Source organism: Bos grunniens, chromosome 29, assembly GCF_055505025.1.
Source record: "Bos grunniens cultivar Pamir isolate PY7600 chromosome 29, Bosgru_T2T1.0, whole genome shotgun sequence".
Classification (NCBI taxonomy): domain Eukaryota; kingdom Metazoa; phylum Chordata; class Mammalia; order Artiodactyla; family Bovidae; genus Bos; species Bos grunniens.
Window position 1 is genome coordinate 26,852,811 of NC_141193.1, and position 14,733 is coordinate 26,867,543.

The 14,733-nt window shown below is 49.9% G+C and overlaps 1 protein-coding gene across 8 annotated transcripts in view; it reads left to right on the plus strand.

Annotated features, from left to right (window-relative positions):
- Nucleotides 1-991: 991 nt before the first annotated feature.
- Nucleotides 992-14,733, plus strand: part of SLC6A5 (solute carrier family 6 member 5) — a 55,809-nt gene continuing 42,067 nt past the window's right edge. The window contains exons 1-4 of one of the 8 annotated variants that reach the window (XM_086385543.1): nucleotides 992-1,525; nucleotides 4,096-4,234; nucleotides 6,816-6,947; nucleotides 7,297-7,470. In XM_086385543.1, coding sequence (XP_086241669.1) covers nucleotides 1,007-1,525; nucleotides 4,096-4,234; nucleotides 6,816-6,947; nucleotides 7,297-7,470 — 964 coding nt within the window. In that variant the 5' untranslated portion in view covers nucleotides 992-1,006. Of the gene's footprint in view, nucleotides 1,526-2,803; nucleotides 2,823-4,095; nucleotides 4,235-6,815; nucleotides 6,948-7,296; nucleotides 7,471-14,733 lie in introns of those variants that run through there. The other 7 variants (XM_086385545.1, XM_086385546.1, XM_086385544.1 and 4 more) reach the window with 7 other exon arrangements.

The following is a 14,733-nucleotide window of genomic DNA, read 5'->3' on the forward strand; positions in this document are numbered from 1 at the left end:
ATAATAGTAATTGGTGGTACTAATATTTATGAAGCCCTGAAAGATAACATGAAGAGAGAAAGTGGATAAAATATATATATATATATATATATATATATATATATATATATATTGCTGGCAGTTATTTTCATTCTCAATTGGGAGAAAGCAAGTGAAAATCAGTAGTCCTGAGTTTCAGTTCCTAAGCCAGTATAGGGGCATGCGTATTAAACTCTTGTGAATAGCTATTCTTGGGGAGTGGGGAGGACCAAAAGTCTTCTCAGGTTCTTTTGCATATCTAGGAATCTGGAAGTGAATGTAGGCTGTGTAAAATAAACCTGGTTACTGTCTTGTGTTTTAAATCTGGCTTATTGTTGTTCTTGCGGGGTTGTTGTTACTGTTTGGTCGTTTTCCTTATCCTTGCCTTTACTACCTGGCAGGTGTGGGTAGTTTTGGGATCGCTGGGATTCACATAACAGATTTGGGCTCAGACACTTGCAGGTGCCAGGGCATCAGCTTTTGTGGCCACAGCTTGTCTATCGCTTATTAAAAAAAAAAAAAGAAGCAGCAAATGTCCATTGTTGAATGACAAAGGAAATGGGGCGGAAAATTAAAGAATCTTTCTACAATGATGATGGGGACTGTGGGCACCCAAAGCCATGATGTGAAATCCAAAGAAGGCGAGGAGCTCATGGCTGTAGGGCTATTTCCACCCTCCTTTTCTCCCCCCTTCCAAAAAACACTTCTGCATCTTTTTTTAATTCACCTTCTATCAGGGAGGAGAATATTAGCTTCCTTATGTCATCTAGTTATCAGGGAGACAGATTGAGAAATACTGATTACAGTTTTTCTTGGAGAAGGGGAAAAAAAAAAAAAAATCCAGATTCCAATTTGTTCCCTGGATCTTCTGTCTGGATCTGAGTTGTGAACGTCTCTATATGTGGATACAGGTATTTTTTAAGGCTGCCGTGACTTGTTTTGCACGAACTTCACGTTGTGTTCGCAGGATTGCAGTGCTCCCAAGGAAATGAATAAACAACCAGCCAACAGCCTGGAGGCGGCGGTGCCCCCGGGCCACCACGATGGCCCGTGCGCACCCAGGACGAGCCCGGAGCAGGAGCTTCCCGCGGCCGCCGCCGCGCCGCCGCCGCGTGTGCCCAGGTCCGCTTCCACCGGCGCACAAACTTTCCATGCCCCCGACGCGCGAGCCTGCGAGGCCGAGCGGCCCGGAGGAGCGGGGGCTTGCAAACTGAGTAGCCTGCGGTCGCCGGCGGCCTCGGCGGCTCTGCGGGATTGGAGCGAGGCGCACGATGCGCAGACCGCCCCTCCTTCAGGGGGAGCCGGGCCCGGCAACGCGCTGCCTTGTAAGATTACGGCCCTGCGGGGCCTGGAGGGGGATGCGAATGTGAGTGTGGGGAAGGGCACCCTGGAGCGGAACAATACCCCGGCCGTAGGCTGGGTGAATATGAGCCAGAGCACCGTGGTGCTGGGCACGGATGGAATCACGTCCGTGCTCCCGGGCAGCGTGGCCACCGCTGCCACCCAGGTAAGCAGGTCGGGCTGGAGCCGCGCCGCCTCCTGCTCCCCAGCCGCAGGAGAGGCGAGCCAGGCCCAAGCGGGTGCACGTGTGCTGATGGGGAGACCGGTTGGCAGTGCCAGGTGATGGATGCGGGAGGCAGCTTTGGGGCTTCGGAAACTCGCACTGCGCTGAGGGGTCGCTAGTTAGGGGCAGGAGGGCTGCCGCAACCCTGCCAGAGGGCTTGCAACCTTGGGAGCTGCCATTATCTGCTCCTTCCCAGCCTCAGTGGTAGCGGCCATCCAGGTGCAGACTCATCAAGCAGTTGAGGCATTTAGATTCCTACCCCTTTCTGCAGACAGGACTCCCCTTCTTGCTAACCACTGGATCTTTCTTTTTTTTAATTAATTTAAAAAGGAGAAGAAAATGCAGAGAAAAACCTGGGCCGAGGGGAAGGGAGGAATGATGGTTTAGTCCTGTGGGCTTTGTACTGCAAGTTACAATAATCGTGATAACTCCTTTGATAAGTAGTTTATATGAGGCCGCTACTGAAGTTTAAGCCTCAGAGCCTATCTTTTCCAAAACCTGTACCAAATTTCGTGTATATATTTTTCTTAGAGTACTCCTCTCAATTGTATAAGCTCCAGGCCCTACAAACCTGGATTCACCTGTGCATTTGATCCTTTAGGTTCAACCAGAGGCATGAAAAACCCACAAAGCAAATCCCAGTCCTGAGTGGGGGAGGAGGCAGCTGTTGCTGGTGGCCCTCCTCCCATATGGGCTTTTGTCTTCTCCCACTCCCTCCAGTCTCTCCCCTCCTTCTCTGATTTCTTCCCTCCATCCTGTTTCATAGACTTCAGCTCGTCCTTTCCCACTGTGTGCCTCTCCACAGCCTCCTCTCCTTTTAGCTCAAGGGCTAAGCCTGTGTATCCAGTGGGGGGGTTCTTGAACCTGCACACCTCCCTGTGTGAGATCTAGGGTTTATGTAGCCCTTCTTCGTTATTCTAGTGTTTGTAGACTCATACACACACACACACACACACATACACACACACACACGCTTATCCACACAGCAAGAGCTCAGCTGTTGAAATAACTAGAAATGGATGTAAGCTTAGGCTTTCCCACTCGCCCTTACTCTTGGGGTGAACCTCTGGAGGGTTTGCATTAACTGCCTGTGACAGCATGTGCCCAAGAGTGTGACCCCAGGTGGAGGCAGAAAATTTGTCTCACATGTCTTGCTTAACCTCCGCACTGCGGCAAAAGGAGCCGGAACTCCCACCCTTTCTAGCCCTGGAAGAATTGAAGGGGGAGGGAGCTGGAGATGGTATGTGTGTGAGAGGTGTGTAGTGGGGATATTAAAGATGGGCAGTGTAGATCAAGCCCTGCCCTTACCTATTTTCAGCTCTGCCCATCTTTCTGATTCTTGTCTTTCTGCCACCCACCTTGCCCCTCCTCCTCTCTCCCCTAGATCTTCTTCCCATCTTGCCAGCTGCTTCTTTATCCTCCATGGCCTGTGGAACAATGTGGACAGGCCAGAATGCTAGAATAGGAGGTGGAGGGTAACGGAGGAGGGAGAACGTGACTGAGAAGGACCAGGGCTCAGGTCCCTGGAAGCTCTGTGTCATGTCTGGGTGTCCTGAACACTTTCTGAGTTTATTTGCAGTTTTTCCTTCTGCTTTGCAGTAAGGCATTCCAGAACTAGGGAGTGCCCAAATAGAGCATCTTAGTGTGTGCTTGGAGAGGTGAGACCCTCAAACCCATAGACTGCAGGAGCGGGAGGGTGCCTCAGAAGACTGTGATTCTGAACCCCTCAGTTTGCAGATGGGGACACAGAAGCTCCAAGAGAGCCAGTGGCTTGCCTGTGGTTATCCAGCTGGGTAGGATAAAGTGTAGACCAGAACTCAAGGTTTTTGATGTCCTGTCTCTTTCCATGTCTTTATCCGTCCCCCTCTTGTTTCACCCCTAAAGCTCCCTCCTTCCCATCTCCCTTTCCCTAGAGCTGAAAGGCGCCCCTTTAATGAGCTGAGAGGCAGCTTCTGCCTGTAGGCTTTGGAGAGAGTGATGCAGGGGCTCTGGCTGGCTTCAGGAATTGCCGCTCTCTTTCTGGCCTTAGCATGGAGTCCAAAAAAAAAAGAGAGAGAGAGAGAGAAAGGGGTGTGTTGAGGAATTTGGGGAGGTAGGGGTTATTTAGGAACCTGCTTGCTGGGGACCCTAGGCATGATATTGGGGCCTGCTTGCCAAAGGAACTCTTGGTCAGGGGTTAGGGATGGAGGGATCTGCTTGCAATCAACCTACAGGTTCAAGGTTTGGGGAAAGCTGCTTGCTGGTGTGACTTGACTGCGGGATTTGGGGAAAGAGGGGGTTCAAGAGTCTCTTGAAATGGATCTTCACATCAGAATTGGGAGCCTGCCTGCTGAAAGCGTGCAGGGTTGAGGGGTCAGGGCCCTGCCTGCCGATGCATCCTCGTGTGAAAAGTGGGGGCCTGCTTGCTGGGAAGGACCCTCAGCTTTGAGCGGGGAGGGATGGAGGGGTGGAATGGGACCTGCCTGCCGACCTACCTAGGGCTGTGATCCGACAATGTGCTTTTCCGCCCCCAGGAGGACGAGCAAGGGGATGAGAATAAGGCCCGAGGGAACTGGTCCAGCAAACTGGACTTCATCCTGTCCATGGTGGGGTACGCAGTGGGGCTGGGCAATGTCTGGAGGTTTCCCTACCTGGCCTTCCAGAACGGGGGAGGTATGGCTTTTCCGCTCTTTCCCCCAGGCTGGGCGGGCACTTGTGGGCTGGCGGGGGACATAGAGCAGGAGATACAAAATCTGGGGACTCAGGCTGAGAGAGGAGGCTCTGGGCAGGCCCTTCACACTCCAGCTCCATCCCCTATAGGCATCTGTGGGAAGCTGGAGAGCAGGAGCTACCATACCTGGTTGGTACTAGATCCAGGAGGCTTTTATCTGGAGATGGAGCTCAGGGGAGAGATGGGTTTCCACGAGGCCCCATTGACCACTTGGGAGGCTGGGTCCTGATTCAGGTGAACACTGATGCAGGCGAGTTCAAATAAATCCTAATTTAGCCCACAAGTATTTCGGTACCTGATGCCCTCCTCGCACGTGAATAGTTTTAGAGCCAGGAGCTGTGCCATCCCGGACATCGAATTAAGTACATGGTAAGATAGTAACCTGGAAATCTGAGCCTGCTGGGCACTTGGGTCGTGCAGAGGACAGGATGCAGGTGAGCCAGGAGGTGGGTGCAGAGCGGCGAGGGGCTGTGCTCTTGAGAATCCAGTGGAAGTGCTCACACAGATACGTCCTCTTGGGAGCAAGCAGGGCTAATTTTGACTTTAGCAAAAACGGTTTCCGTTGCATTTGTCCTCACTGGGTGGAAGGAAAACCGTTTCTAAAATGGGGTGGGTGCCAGTCACTCACTTGCCAGCTGCCAGGCCTCTAGGATCCACTGTGCCTCTCCTGTACCCACTGAGGAGGGACCCGGCACATCCAGGGTCCCCTTTGCTTGCCCTGGCCACACCGAGGCACCACAGGGTGGGGCTAAGCCAAGCCCCCTTTACAAATAGGAATTTGCGCCTCAGTTTCTCTTTCACAGCTTCTCAACTGGACCAAGGAGATAAGAAATGCGCCCCTCACCCCATCGGGTTAGGCAGCTTAAGGGTTTGGGTTTTGTTTCTTTCTTTCTTTGTTTTTTGGTCTCTGGGTGAGCTCTCCAGGTACAGGGAGGAGGGACAGGTGCAGCCACGTGATGATGAAAACGGAAAAATATGTTAACACCCCTCCCCCTGATTCCAAATTAGGACACTGTTGACAAGTATTTATGAGGAGGGCAGGGTGGTTACGATCAGGGAGGGGTGCCCTGGAAACAGAAGAAGCACGCTGGTTACACGAAGACTGCCGCCCCAGCTGTGTTTCGCTCATTCTCTGCATGGAGTCCCCAGACCAGGGTGCTGTGATAAAGCTTCCAGTGCCAGAAAAGGGGGCGGACAGCCAGGGTGGGTGAGAGAGGGGGTTCCAGTCCAGGGAGCACGGCAGCTTTGCAGCCAGAGGCTCTGCTGGACGAGCTTTACTCGCCCTTTGCCCACGATCTGGGAAAAACAAAGTGCCCGGCTGCATGGGGAGTTGAGTCCGGCCACCAGGAGGGGAGGCAACCTCTTCTGCAAGCACTGCGGCTCCAGCCCGTTCAAGGAGATGGAGGGGAGGGGATGGAGGGCTCGCTTGCTTCCTCCCTCCCAGGAACAAAAGAGAAGGGTTGCACGATCCACATCTTTCTCAAAAACCCATTCAGGAGAGGATAAAGCCAGAGCCCCGGTTTTACTCCCCAGCAGTCCCTGGCCTTCCTCCTCTGGAGAGGCCCTGGTAGGAAAGGTCCTTCCAGCAGGAGGAACTGACAAGAGAAAGATCAGCTTTCCTTCTGTGGAGCCCAGTGTTCTGGGACTCTGTCATGAGTCCCCAAATTGGTTCTGACTGTGCAACAGCCCTCCCTGGTCTAGACCTTTTCAAAGATCATGGCTATTCCCCAAGCTCCTACCAAGCTCCTACCTTGAGGATGAAGAACCCCCAGGAACCCTCAGCCAGTCTCTGGAGACCTGCCAGCTCCCGGAGCCCTGGCCTGGGCGTTCTAGAGAACAGAAAGGAAGGATCAACATCATCAGAAGCCCACAGTCTAGATAAGACACCCACATAAATATTGTCAAGTACCTGGTGTTGGGAGGGGAGGTGCTGTGGGAGAGTAGAGAAGGGAGACTTCCTGGAGGAGGAGGCATTTGCACTGACTGACCTTGCAGGATGGAAGGGACTTCTCACATGGAGAAGGAAGTGGAGATCTGTGTGAAGGCTGAGGTAGGGGGGAAAGATGTCCCTACCACCCATCTGGTTGGTAGAAGGTATACAGGTGACTCAAGTCAAGGGCCCCTGCAGTCTAGCTTAGCAGATTTGGAGAGCTGGGATGCCAATGAGATTTCACCAAAATGGAGTCCAGCAGTGAATCAGAAGTGTGGATTTGTTGAACATTGGAAGGAAGGGCTTAATTTGAGAATGTTGAAGTACTAGACTAAGAAAAAGAAAAGAATAAAGCACACTCAGCATGCAACCCTCAATGACCCATCCAATGGGGAATTGAAAAAAATTGTCTGGTTGCAGGGTACCCTGGCATTGTTTAGAGGATGGTTCCTATATGTCCCTGGGTGCTTCGGTTGAGCTGGAATATCAAAAGCTTCCTGGAGAAGGCAGGGAGCTCTCGCTCCTGAGGGGGAGGATGGAGCCTGCCCGCTTGGGCCTCTCTGAGCTCTCACCTCCTACTCTCTCTTTCCAAGGTGCTTTCCTCATCCCTTACCTAATGATGCTGGCTCTGGCAGGGTTGCCCATCTTCTTCCTAGAGGTGTCCCTGGGCCAGTTTGCCAGCCAGGGGCCGGTGTCTGTGTGGAAGGCCATCCCAGCCCTGCAAGGTGAGTGCTTCCTGCTTCCCAGCTGCCTCAGCCCTTCCCTGCCCTCTCTGGCACCAAAGGGCCCCAGGGAGTGAGACCTGCTTCTGTGATTGGGAGAACCCACTCCTTCCTTCTCTATTTGATCAGTTTCACCACTGGGGCCCTCTGAAGAATGGCCCAAGATCATCTCTGGCATCACCCTGTTCCTGGCAGAATGTCTTGATGTCCCTGTAGACACAGAGTCTATTCCACTATTAATGTGTCCGTCTGTAAGAGGGAGCCAGCACCCACATTCCCCTCCCCTGCGCCCAACCGTTAAGGATTCCACAGGATCTGGGGGAAACGAATCCTGAACCTTTTGCTTCCACAGGCTGTGGCATCGCAATGCTGATCATCTCCGTCCTAATAGCCATATACTACAATGTGATTATTTGCTACACTCTTTTCTACCTGTTTGCCTCCTTTGTGTCTGTGCTGCCCTGGGGCTCCTGCAACAACCCTTGGAACACGCCGGAATGCAAAGACAAAACCAAACTTTTATTAGGTAAGTTTGGATATACCTGCAGCAGGCGAATTGTTCATTCATTCATTCATTCATTCGGGGAGGATGAACTGAGCACCTATTATGTTTGCAGGCTCTATACTAGATGCTGGGGGTACAGAGATGAAAACCACCCTTGAATATGGTTAATTCTAATATTTAAGAGACTCATGGCCTAGGCTGGGTAGTCAAATTCTTGTTTGCTCATGAATAGCTTGGAGTCTTTGTTGAAAATGTAGAATTACAAGTCCACCAAGTAGTCTGACTTACTAGATTTGGCTACAGTGGTGTCCCCTGGTGACTCGTGCACGTGGTACAGTCTGTAAAGCAATGAGGTCTAGAGTCTAGGAGAGTGAGGCATGTGAGCCTGGGTCCACACTTCACACGATGCTGCCCAGAGCATGAGGTAAACACATGAGACGCTTGACCTACAGACCTCTGATAGAAAGGAACATAGCGAAGTGCTTAGAAGAGGGAAGGCCATCTGGGGAGGTGGGGAGTGTTCCTGGGGAGCACTTGTTCAGACCTGAAACACTCTGGGGCTCGGGGGCTTGGGGGAACCATCAGTTTGTTAGGTCAAGGGCAAAAGTGTGGCAGTGCGGAGGGGCAGGGCAGAGTGGCTGCAAGGCTTCCGGTGTGTAAGTTTTGCCCCTGGTGGTATGTGCATTTGCGTCAGGTAACTTCTCTCTGGGTCTCAGTTTTCCTCACTTGAAAAACAGAAATGCTAACAACATTCTTCATCTGCTTACCTCACGGGATTGCTGTAAGGAGAAAAGAAGTGGAGGATGTGATCCGAGTTGGAAAGCACACAGATAGAAGGTGCCAGTACCAGATGCCTTTGAAGGTGCTGATCATTTTCATGAACACCAGTTAGCACGCAGTTTCTTCTTTCCCCAGCACGTCTGTTATTCCCTTTAAGCAGTCAGAATCCTGTGTCTCTTAGTGTCGGTCCCCCAACCCAGCTCTTTTGCCTGGACAGCCTGCACGCTGCAGAACAAGGAAGTTACTTACATGCTTTGAGTGTGTAAGAGAGAAAGACGACACATCCCTAACCACCCCACCCCCTCCAGAGAGGCACACTCCTAAAGGCGGGAACTCACACTGGAGTGCTTTTACACACCCATGCGTGGATGCCCACAACACACCCAGCCTCCAACTGGCGGCCCTTTGGACGAGGTTGCAGGAGAACTGACACTGGAGAGACATGCTCATCAAATTCAAACCCAGGGCACCTGAAGTGCTCAGAATGAGGCTTTGTGGATTCCCTGGAGTGGGGACTTTCATGGACATGAATTTGAACAACTCGGAGAGATGGTGAAGTACAGGGAAGCCTGGCATGATGCAGTCCATGGGGTGCCAAAGAGCCCAACACTACTTAGCGACTGAACAGCAGCTGGTGTGGGGCCCACTCGCGGAATGACCAGGAGTGAGAGCCCCTCGAGACTCTCTGGGCTTTCCGTGCCTTCATCTTTACAATCTCCATGTGGATGAACTCTAAATTTAGGAGCAGTGGTTCTCAGCCCAAGCTGTTGCTCATGGGCATCACCTGGGAACTAGCAAATCAAGACATCACTTAGAGTCGAGCCCAGACCAAGTAAAGTGGACTCTCCGGGGATGAAGCCTAGTACTCTGTAAAACTGTATGTTTACAGTTCCCCAGGCGCACCCAGGAGTAGGAACCACCAGGCTGGCGCTTGCCCACAGCCCTTAATTAGTCTTCCCTTAACCACGTTTGGAATGGAGTGCCCACCTTCTTGCCCTGTGCTCCCTACCAGCTCAGAGCCACCTTTGCAAAGCCGCTGAGAGAACCCCTCACCACTGACGATCTGCTGCTGGAATGGATTCCTGAACCTGGTTGCCATTTTGGCAAAGTGCATTGTCCAGGACCTGGGGTCTGGAGTGGAGAAAAGCCTCAAGTCATCCCAGTGCCCAGACTGTCCATCCAGGATTGTGTCTGGGGCAGAAGTCACTTTCTGAAGGAGCCCCGCTCGGGGAGGGCTGTTGCCTTGATCCAGCCTCCAGGGAAGCTTCCCTGGGCACTTCCGTCAGGGCCTTCTTGGGTCATGGTGATCAGTGTCTTGCAGCTGTCCCTTGGGAGGGATGGTAGTTTAGAAACGCTGTTCCCTCTGCTAACAATATCCATTAGTATTTATGCAACCCAGTAAGCCTTAACAGTAATAGCAAGCATCACTTACTACTCATCAACCACCATGTTAAAACTCTTTAATAACTCATATTACCAATGTTAGGATGGACAACAAGCCAACATATGGGTTTAATTGTTATTTCCAGTTTATAGGTGAAAAATCTAGAGCTCAAGTTCATAAGCTAGCTCTGTGGTAGACCTAGGATTGGATACCAAGTTTGCCTGCCTCCCAAGGCCGTGGTCCTAACCGCTCCTTAGCCTACTCAGCAGCTTCATAAACGATGTCTCTGCTATTCCTAATAAGAGCCCTATGAGTCCCAAGGGGCAGATGACATGGTCACTATGTTGCAGGTGACAAAGTGGACTCAAAGCCTCAGAGGGTGGAAATATCCAGTCACATGTCTCTAGGTAGAGCCAGCACCAGGATTTGGGTCTCAGTGACCCCTGATTCTCTGCTCATCCAGGGCCCCTGAAGGCTTTATTCTGTCAGCCTCGGCAGAGTGACATCTGTCTAGGTGTTTGTAGCTGAGATTCTATGGAGTTTAAAAGAAAGCTCATTTGAACAGTAGTTTTGACTTAGTAATACCACTTCTGGGGATCTACTGTTAAAGGAAAATCAAAGACACAGGTGAGGACTATTCAAGATTGTTCATTGTAGTCACATTTATAGTCTAGGAAAACATGGGAAACAGTAACAAAAATTCAATAATTCCATGGTTCAAATAAGTTACAGTGCATTTTTAAAGACTAAAGAATGCTTCATAGTCTTTAAAAATGAATATTCATAAAACATAGGGAAATCATCAGCACATCATGTTAAATGTAAAGGCAGGATACAGATTTATAGTATAATTATGTTTTTACTAACAATAAGGTGCTGGTAGAACACACAGGAAAGAGACACACACATATTGCCTGGTAGATTTGGAGCCATTCTTTTTTTTCTCTTTCCCTAGATCTTCTATCAGGGACATGCATTTACTTTATGGTTGGAGAATGCATATGTATATGTACATATACATTTATGTAGCGTGTGTGTGTGTTTTTACAGCAACCTGAACACATTGTCTGGGCCAGGCATGTGGGTGCAGGCATTGCTGGTTTTGTGGAATTTTTTTTTCTGGCTTATAATATCCCAGGGAACGTGAAAGGCAGAGCGAAGACATTATACAGCAAAGCACCTTATGATACAAACCATAAAAATGATGCAAGCTCTGAGCAGAGAGAGAAATGAACATTTTTCATTCTATTCCCTGGAAGCATGTGGACAGGCTTAGAAGATCTTATCTCATTCTTAGCCGGTAGTTTAAAATTTTTTGTTTGTTTAAAGTGAAGGTCTCAATTTCCCCTCTTTCAATGGAACCCCTCCATCTGTTCTTTGCTGGGCTTTGTAAACTTGACCATTTTCCGTGACCAGGGACAGGCTATCCTTTTCATAAGTATTGACCCTGTGGGGTCCTAAAGTGACTTAGAAAAGGGGATGACTTGCAGAGACATAGACAACTTTGTAGCCCCATTTCTCTGCTGGACAAGATGGGAGTTCAAGGACTTCTATGCTGATCCACTGGCTAAGACTCCATGCTCCTATGCAGGGGGCACGGGTTCGATCCCTGGTCAGGGAACTAAGATCCTGCATGCTGCACAGTGTCACCAAAAAAATAAAATAAAGCGAGTCCAGACAATGATGTCCCAGGCTGCCTCCCAAATGGCCATTCTGAGAGAGGCTTGTTTTTGTTGTTCAGTCACTAAGTCGTATCCGTTTCTTTGCAACCCCATGGGCGGCAGCATGCCAGGCTTCACTGTCCTTGTTTAGGAAGTGGAAAAACTCCGTCTCCTAGTGCAGTGTTCCACAAATGACCTTCCAAGCTCATCCACTCTCTTATAACCTCATAACCATCCTACCCTGTGATAGCAGGCAGCTGGTCCCAGGAAAGCGGGATAGATTCCCTGGCCATTATGACCTTCACTTACAGCAGGAACAGCTTTATGCCATGGCCCCTGAGCTCTGCTAGGGACCACTGCCTGGGACCCCCCCTCATCACTAGATGCCAGGACGCTGGTACTGCCCTGGCTCAGTCCCCTGGTAGAGCTTGCCACACATTTCTAAGGTGTAGATTGTGAAAGAGGCTGTTTTCCTTAAGGACATTCAACCCTCTGGGTATTTGTAATGTTGAAGGGCTAATCCATGCTTGCTGAGTGAGACCAGTGACTGTTTTTTGAAATTAGGAGCTAGCTGGGTCACCTAAAATAGGAATTGCATAAATACCATTTCTATTTCTAGAATGGCTTAATTTGCATTAGAACTTTAATTCAACGATTCCTTTTCTACCTAGTCTTTGGTGTGCTCTCATTTATTCATAGTTGCCCAAGTAAAGAGAATCCTTCCAACCGCTTCCAGTTCAGCGTGATCCTTATCACGGTTCTTTGTTCAGGGTTGCTGAGCCGCAGAGCTCGCTGACGGCAGGGCCCGTCGCTCCTTTGCTGGCGGACCTGAAGGCGCAGTGCACTGGGAAGCGCGCTCCTGCCGCCCAGTGGTGAGAGGGGATATTGCAGGAGGCCGCAGTGCCGCAGGGACGCTGTGACCTTGCACTGCGGCGGTGAGTGGTAATCCAGACACTCCCAGAGACGCTCTGTAGGGAAGCTGCCCACGTGTTCCTCTGTGGCAGATTTGGAAGCAAGGGATTTGGAGTTTGCCCGTGCATTAGCGATCTCTTCCAGTCACAGAGGGCTGGACTTTTTGGCAGGAGGGCGAGAAATAGCTTCTGTGCTTACAGGAAAGGGACATGAGTGGTGCTTTAATTAACTTCATTCTGGTCCCCGAGGGGGAAACAAATGCTTCCTCGGTAAATAGTTGATAGTTTTGAGCTCAGAATCCCCCTGAAACTGTTATCTGATCAAAGAAGATAATATTGGGTAAGAAGGTGTTTTGAGAACTCCCAAAGCGGTGCTTCTGAAACCCCAGAGACTTGGGGGGAGGCATTTTGCAATGTTCACAGACATTTTTGGTTGTCACAAGTGGGGCAGGGGGAAGATAAATGTTCCTGACATGTAGTGGGCAGAGGTCAGAGATGTTGCTCATACCTTGCAATACTCAGCACAGCCTCCCCACCAAAGAGAATTTTCTGATCCCATGTGTCAGTAGTACTGCTGTTTAGAAAACCTGTGGTCTAAAGAACCAGTCAGAGGTAAGGGGTTCTTATTATTACAGCTTTAAATTTTATCCAGCTTTCTCAGATATTCTGGAGAGGTTGTGTGGGAGGCATTAGATGCCTTATGGCTGGCAAGTGGAATTGAGAGACGATGTTGAGGATCAGAGATGCTCACCCCATGAAAAGGTGTAACAATGACATTTGCATTATGGCTAGATTTTACCAGGTCCAGCTGTGTGCTAGATGTTGCATGAGATGGTTTCATTCATGATCTATCTCACGTAATTTGGTTCTCGGAACAGCCTTCACACTAGACTCTTTATGATCCGAAAAATGGAGGCTTGGCCAGATAAAGGAATTTGTCCAAGCTCTCAGAGCTAGTGGAATTCCTGAGTCCACAGTTCCCGCTTTGCTGTGCCATGGAGGACATGCATTCGGAATCCATGCACCATGTCTAGGCTGCACGTGGTTTTTGTTTGTTTGGTCCACAGTGTTTAAAGATAATTTGGCCTTATTTCCAATATTTTAAAATGGAGAGACTTCATGTAAATATCCAGGGTTTCTGCATCTTTTATCGGAACACCTGGAAAAGCATGGCAGGATTGGCTGGTGCAATCATCGCTCAATATTCATGGGACTGGTTCAGAGCCCTGTCAGATACTGAAGTCTGCAGGTGTTCCAGTGCAGGATATAAAATGGTGTAGGACAACAAAAACTGTATCCAGCCAACCTCCATCGACATTTCAGTCTGCAGTTGGTTGAATCCGAGGATATTAAATCTGCAGATACACAGGGAAGATCATACTCTCTGCTTCAGTTCAGTTCAGTCGCTCAGTCACGTCTGACTCTTTGCAACCCCATGAATTGCAGCACGCCAGGCCTCCCTGTCCATTACCAACTCCCGGAGTTCACTCACACTCATGTCCATCGAGTCGGTGATGCCATCTCATCCTCTGTCGTGCTCTCTGTTTATCATAACTTTGTACCCTCCATTTTATATCTTTCTCATTTGTGTCACCAGCCTGACTCTTAAAGGTGTTTGAGTTTATGTTCCCTGTTCTCTGCTTCCAAGTACAGTGGCTAAGAGCATGGCCTCCAAAGAGAGAGTGACCGTTTGCCTCCTGATTCTGCTGTGTGACCTTGGCAAGCAACTGCCCTTCTCTGTGCCCAGTTTCTTTATTTGCAGATGCAAGTCAAATCATCTAAGACATTTAAGACACATAAGACATTTAAAATAGTACATGGTGAAGTGCTGTGTAAGTGTTGTTGTTCTAACTGAACTGAACTGAGGGCTTCCCTGATAGCTCAGTTGGTAAAGAATCCGCCTGTATTGCAGGAGACCCCTGTTTGATTCCTGGGTCGGGAAGATCCCCTGGAGAAGGGAAAGGCTACCCACTCCAGTATTCTGGCCTGGAGAATTCCACGGACCATGTAGTCCACGGGGTCACAAAGAGTCAGACGCGACTAGGCGACTTTCACTTTCACTAAGTGCTGTGAAAGTGTTAGTTGTTGTTGTTAGTGTTACTTTGGCATCTTTATACATTACATATCCTTTGGCATTAATCCTGGTGGACTCTATCTAAAATATCAATCAGGGGATCATAGAGATATTGTAACATGATCAGAAAGACTTCAGTTTCTTCCTATGTAAAATGAAGATGACCATAGGCACCTCCCAGGTTTTCGGAGGCTTTTATGAGAGAATAATTGGCAAAGCTTCCAGCAAGGTGCCTGACACACCGACTCATCTGGTTAGTTCCCCGACCCCACCCCAGCCTAGGTCAGGCGTTCTCAGCCTCTGCACTATTGACAAGGGGGGCTGGATAATTCTCCGTCGTGGGGGTTGTCCCGTGCGTTGCTGATGATTAGCAGCATCCCTGGACTCTGCCCACTAGATGCCAGGAGCACCCTGCTCCCTGAACGGGGACAACTATGTCCTCAGACATTGCCAAGTGCCCCCTGGTGGACAAAT